This window comes from Brassica oleracea, chromosome C4 (assembly GCF_000695525.1).
Source record: "Brassica oleracea var. oleracea cultivar TO1000 chromosome C4, BOL, whole genome shotgun sequence".
NCBI lineage: Eukaryota > Viridiplantae > Streptophyta > Magnoliopsida > Brassicales > Brassicaceae > Brassica > Brassica oleracea.
This window is the reverse complement of record NC_027751.1, coordinates 5117380-5124207: the sequence shown is the minus strand read 5'-3', so window position 1 is coordinate 5124207 and position 6828 is coordinate 5117380. Positions and strand designations below refer to the sequence as shown.

At 36.2% G+C, this 6828-nt stretch overlaps 2 protein-coding genes across 2 annotated transcripts in view; one reads left to right on the top strand and one right to left on the bottom strand.

Moving 5' to 3' along the window:
- The window catches only part of LOC106337919 (jacalin-related lectin 22-like), a 2908-nt gene extending 2346 nt beyond the window's left edge, over positions 1 to 562 (bottom strand). The window contains exon 1 of the mRNA XM_013777019.1: positions 549 to 562. Coding sequence (XP_013632473.1) covers positions 549 to 562 — 14 coding nt within the window. The remainder of the gene's footprint in view (positions 1 to 548) is intronic.
- Positions 563 to 650: 88 nt separating this feature from the next.
- Positions 651 to 2411, top strand: LOC106337918 (glutathione S-transferase T2-like). The gene is made up of 2 exons (XM_013777018.1): positions 651 to 1499; positions 1842 to 2411. The coding sequence occupies exons 1-2, from the start codon at positions 651 to 653 to the stop codon at positions 2409 to 2411; spliced, it is 1419 nt and encodes a 472-aa protein (XP_013632472.1).
- Positions 2412 to 6828: the final 4417 nt, after the last annotated feature.

Sequence of the window (6828 nt, the reverse complement as noted above, 5' to 3'; positions counted from 1 at the left end):
CGAGTAGTTGTTATTGTTAGATTGCATGGTAACTTGTAGTTTGTTAGATTCGCTGATGTTATGATTACCGTCTCACATAGTTCGTCTGTTGTAGTTCTCGATATACTCTTTAACTCTTTAATCAACAAGAACACCCATCTCACATTCAATTGAGCTATGGTCTATCATTTTGTTAGATTCGCCGAATACAGGTAGTGGTTAGTTGTTTTTGATTTGACTGTTGTGGTTAATGCTAAAATGAATTGAGAAGGCAACCAAATCCTGTTTTGTGCTAGATAGTTGGTAAAATGAATCGACAAGGCAAGAAGTCAAGTTTGGTTGGAATCAAATCGTATTTGAATTTAATGGAAAGTAACTAAGATGAATTGCGTAGTCTGGTTGTATTGAAGTTAGTCTGAAACCAAAACCCCTTTAAATTTAATGAAATTGTAAACGAGACTTGATAGCTTTGTAGTTGTGTAATGTCTAATAACTTCTGATTAGACTTTGGTAGATAATGGTTAGGTGTTTGTAACTTATTACTTGTTACAGTTTCTCCTATTTAATACCAACCATCATTCATTCTTTCATATAATCTCCCTAATCTTCTTTCTGTCCTCTAAAACCCGTAATCATTTCTCTATCTCCTTCCCTTCTCTGTTCTTCTTGCTATGGATTCAAGGAATCCATATAGTCAGCGTTCAAGTTATGTAGCCCTTCTTAACAGTCAACAAGAAAACTTTCGTTATGGAAATTTTCCTTCTACTGTGAACTTTGGAGCCTCAGAAATCCCTCCTTTCAGTTCCCAACAATCTGAGGCTCCAGCTCAACCTGAAGCCACACCAGTGGAGCGTCGGGAGAGAAGGAAATGGACCCCATCTGATGACGAGGTTCTAATCAGCGCCTGGCTAAACACATCTAAGGATGCTGTTGTAGGAAATGATCAAAAGACAGGGACCTTCTGGAAACGAGTAGGAGAATACTTCCCAACAAGCCCGTATGGTAGAGAGTTGTGTTTAAAGGGTGAGCATCTCCATTGTAAACAGAGGTGGCAGAAAATCAATGATCTGACGAACAAGTTATGTGCCGCATACGCTGCTGCAGAGAGACAAAATTGCAGCGTTCAGAATGACAATGACGTTTTAAAGGTGTCTCATGACATCTTCTACTCTGATCACAACTTGAAGTTTAACGTTGAGCATGCGTGGTGTGTGTTGAGGTATGAGCAGAAATGGATAAACCTGAACACTCCTAAAGCTAGTGGCAGTTCAAAGAGAAAATGTGGTGAGGGCGGTTCCCAATCTTCAAGCACCACTGTTGGTGACCATGAGATCCGGCCTGAAGGTATCAAGGCTGCAAAAGCAAGAAGGAATAATGCTCAAGGGAAGGCTCTTTCTGATTATAAGAGCATGTGGGAGCTGAAGATGGAAGATTTGGCGATGAAGGAGAAACTGTCAAAGCTGGCCATATTGGACACTCTCCTTGCTAAAAAGAAACCACTTAGTGAGACTGAAGAAGCTGTGAAGAATAAACTCCTGGCCGAGTATTTCTAACTATGTTTCTAGTGTATAATGACTATGTTTGTACTTCATGCTTCATATTTCTGATGAATGTTCTTCCTTGCTTGTTTCTTTGATGTACCTCCTGCTTTATTAATGAATGTGATGTTCCTGTTTTCTTCGTGCTTCTGTCATAATTTATTATGTTCATGTTTCTAATATTTCATGCTTCTGTCATAACTTATTAATATTTTTTGTTTCATGTTTCTAACTTATTGTGTAATATTATCTTATTTCTAACTATGTTTCTAGTGTATAATGACTATGTAATTTTTTTTCTTGTGTGGAAACAAATGGGACAAGAGTTATAGCTATACACAACCTTCTGAGTCGGAGCAGTATGGTTTAGGCTCAGCAGACAGTGGCTACAGCCAAACAGAAGCTGATATTCTGCTGTACCAAGCTGAGATTAGCTACAATAATGCCCAGCGTCTTCAGTACCCTCCGCAACCTGAGGTTAAGTTTGGATTCCCGAAGACATGCTACTGTGGTGCTGACCCTCTTGTAGCAACATCGTACACAAGAAATGATCCAGACAGAAGATACTACACCTGTGAGAATGCTGACGACGGAGAGTGCCATGTTTGGAAATGGTGGGATGTGGCGGTTATGGAGGAGATGAGAGCGATGCAAACACAGACCGGGCAGCTGGCTGAAAAGGTAGATTTCCTAACCTTCTTGAGTGACTATGAGACACAACTTACCCACTTTAAGGAACTCCATAATGACACTGAGCAGAAGCTGGTTAGACTTGAGCAGATAGTGCGTGATTTAGCTAAGAAGAAATCAAGGTTTACGCATGGCTTTGAATTCGTTGTTGGTGTAGTGGTTATTGTGTTTGTTCTAATAGGTTTGGTCCTCATTTTTAAGTAAACTGATCAAGGTGTATGTTATGTAATGATTCAGATTTTATGAAACTCGGTATTGTATCATGTTTAAACTGATCAAGTTGTATTTTTCTTATGATTAGGATTGTATGAAACTCGGGATTGTATGAAACTTATGTAATGACTCGGGATTGTATGAAACTTATGTAATGGCTCGGGTATTGTATCATGTCTAATAACTTATGAAACTGATGTATGATTATATTTTCGATCCGTTGTATGATTATATTTTTTCCCATATGTCTATTTCATGTGCCAAGAAGAGAAGTTTATATTGCCTGATCACATGTATTTGTTTGTTTGTTCGACAAGAAGAGAAAATATAAGCATCATAGGAGTGTCAGACATCTATTATCACAAGATGGATACTTTTATAAATGTAAGCATCACGGGAGTGTCAGACATCTATTATCACAAGCTCCACTTTAGGCTATAAATATGAGAGATCTTCTCCCATTACAAATCATCTTCTCCCATTACAAACCGTCTCTCGAAAACATTTTCTATTTTTTTTTTCAGTTTAAATGGCATCTTCATCCCATTATCATTACCACAAAGATGATGATGCTGAGTTTGAAACACCATTTGAAGAATTTTTTGAAAACTATGCTGTTATTCCAGAACCAAAAGAGGGGAAAAACGTATTTTTATTGAGACAAAACGGTAAGAAGGCCACAATAAACTCTGGAATGATTATTTTAGTGAGACGCCAACATACCCTCACAATTTATTCCGGACACGGTTTCGAATGAACAAATCATTGTTCATGCGTATTGTGCATCGTCTTTCCACAAAAGTATAGTATTTTCAACCAACAGAAGATGCAGTCGGACGGTCTGGTCTATCACCACTTCAAAAATGTACTGCAGCAATTCTTCAATTGGCATATGGTGGTGGGGCGGATACAGTTGACGAATATGTACGACTTGGTGAAACAACAGCTCGAAAATGTTTGCACCGTTTTACTGCCGGAATAATCCACTTGTTTGGCGATGAATACCTAAGACGTTCCACACCAGAGGATCTTGAAAGACTACTCCATATTGGCGAACAACGTGGATTCCCCGGGATGGTTGGAAATATTGACTGTATGCATTGGGAGTGGAAGAATTGCCCCACCTCTTGGAAAGGAATGTATTCTCGAGGAACCGAAAAGCCAACTATTGTGTTGGAGGCGGTAGCTTCATATGACCTCTGGATATGACACACATTTTTTGGAGCTCCAGGTACAATGAACGATCTTAATATTCTTGATAGATCACCTGTATTTGATGACATTATTAACGGAATAGCTCCGGAAGTCAATTTCTATGACAACGGAACGGAGTACCATTTGACTTACTATCTCACGGATGGTATTTATCCGAAATGGGTGACTTTTATTCAATCTATCCGACTACCACAGGGTCCGAAAAATTCTTTATTTGCTAAAACCCAAGAAGCTGTGCGAAAAGATGTTGAGCGTGCATTTGGAGTCCTCCAAGCTAGATTTGCCGTTGTCAAAAATCCATCTGATTTATGGGATAAAAAGAAAATAGCAAATATTATGAGAGCATGCATCATACTCCATAATATGATTGTGGAAGATGAATGAGATTCATTCACTCAGTATGATGTTTTCGAATTTCAACAAGGAGAAGATGTGTATCTTACATATTCCGTCAATATGGCTACAAATCTCGGGAATACAATTGATCGTCGAACAAAAATTCGAAACAAACAAGCCCATAAGCAACTAAAAAATGATTTGATTGAAAATATATGGGCTAAATTTGGATATCTTCCAAATAACATATAATTTATAAGTTTCTATGAATTGAATAAAATGTTTGTTTGCTTTAATTTATGATGTTTGTAATTTTTTTTTTTTTTAACTTTGTTATTTCCTTATGTTTTCAATTTTAATATTATATGTTTTATTTTAAACTTATCTTTTATATGTCATTACTTATTAAAAATAAACAATTAATTTACTAAGAAGCAACAAAAAGTCCAACCAATAATCTACACTTTTGGGATTGTTTCTTAGCTTTGTTTCTTACCATACAAATAATTATAAATTAACCTAAGGACTCAAAAATTAGTCCTACCAATAATGTTGCTCTAACTCCGTCGACAAAACATACGAATTGGGACGACGAAAATATTAACTCAAAAGTTTGTACAATTCAGTTCAACAAGCCAATATTTCAGCTACAAGTTGATATTAACTGAATTAACTAATCTGAATGATAATATAGATGTGATTAGGCCTGGGCAAAATAACCGGAACCGAAGAACCGAACAGGAACCGAACCGAAATACCCGAAACCAGAACCGGACCAATACCCTCAAATATCCAAACGGTTTTTCCGATGATTTTTTCCCTCAGTATCCTTGCTGTTTTCTTGTAGTGTTTATTATATGATAGTCATATAAATAAAACAAATAAATTTGAAAACGAAACAACGGTCTTATTTTCTCGTTAACAAAAAGTCTAATTTTCTTTTCTAATCGGTGTTATTTACTATAGATGAATCATGTTTCCTTTTAAATTATCTTCTTTTCTCCCAATTATTTTTTATATATGTAAAACTTAAAACCTACATCAAATTTATAAGTTTTAAAGCCTAAGAAAATTATTGTTATTTTAATCAGCTAAGTGGATACTAGACATAAAAAAAATTGGTGTAATCTGAACCAATGGTATTTTCTATTTACTTGTTAAATGAAAAAAACGTTTTAGAATATTTATTTTATGAATATAATATATCAAATTATTAAGTTTCTTAGTGAAATTTCAGCATCATGATATTATTAGGAGGTATCATTTTTCTAGTGAAGTTTATGCATCCGGACCATCACATCAAATCATTGAAGTAGTACTATTTTTATGTCCAGTGTTGATTAATACATAATTTGTGCATAAAAATACTGACACTATTTCAAGAGATTGCCTCAACTGTTAAACGATTCCACAACAAATTGAGGACAGCAAAACGAGCTTCCGAGTTACTTTGGAAGACTTAGTCCGGATGATTGCAACAAATTGTATGTGGTGTAATTTTCAGTTGTACTATTTTCATATGAATTGGATATGATGGTGTTGACTTGTTTGGCTTAAATGCTTAATGATTTCGAAACCTTTTTTTTATGTTATCAGATCCATGATGCCAGCTTTTCAGAGTTTCTTTTTACTTGGAGAGAAAAGAGGCAAGACACTGTTCTCGAACCTTTTGTCCAAGAAGAACATTTAGGTTGTGATCATTGTTTACATTTTAATCTGATGATAATGATGATCTTTACTGTTTGTTTTTTCAGATACATGTTGGGCTACAACCTTATTCAGAGGAAGAATCTTACCCAGCGTGAATGAGAGTTTGAGAGAAGAGCCGATTGATATTGATGTTACGGTTCTGGATTCAGATGTGTTGGACCGGTTAGCAAAGGATCTGTAGACTCATCGGAAGTTTCAGCAAAAACAAACCCCAAAACAAAAATACAATTAATAGCGAAAAAAAAAAGAAAATTGGCTAAAGAGGTGACTAAATAATGCAGCGGCTAGTAGCTTCAATAACAAAAAAGAAAAAAGGAGTTCAAACAGGAGTTTGTAAAGCTTGTAAGCTAAGGCTTTCAACAGTAGCAAGCGATTACGAGAGTTGAGAAAGAGAGTTATCTGCTTTATTATAACTTAAAAAAAGCAACGATACAATAATGATAACTAAAACCTTATATAGGACGAGATATAATACCAGAACCCTAACCCTAATCTCTTCAATACGTAAACAATAACTGGCTAAAGGCCAAACCGGACGAAGCCCATGAGACCAACTAGAAACGCTATATCAGTAAGGAATAAGAAACTTACATGGGAGGATGGTGCGGAGTATCTCTTGAGCAGAGAAGAGAAAGACGACGAAAGTTTCGATAGGGAGGTGGAGAAGAAAGAAACCGTAGAAAATAGAATGGGAGGATGATGCGGAGGATCTCTTGAGCTAGATCTCGTCCATGGATTAGTACAGAAGAGAAGAGCGACGACGGCAGTTTCGATAGGGAGATGGAAAAGAAAGAAACCCGTAGAAGACACTGCCCGAACCGAACCGAAAATAGGTCAAGTACTAAATGGATCTTCTAGCCCATATCCGAACTACCCGAGACCCGAAATACCCGAACTGAACCGAACCGATACCCGAAATGCCCAGGCCTAGATGTGATGTTACAAGATTTATCAGAGTTAAAGCTCTGATAAGTCACAAGACTCATAACCTCGAAGTGATTCGTTCAAACTTCATCAGTGATATATTTAGCCAAACGTAAGTTAAAAACCAATATAAAATTAAATATACCTTCAAAATACTTTATATCCATTACTATGATTTTTATTTTGAAAAAAATAACAAATCATTGTTTTTCCTTTTTTCTTT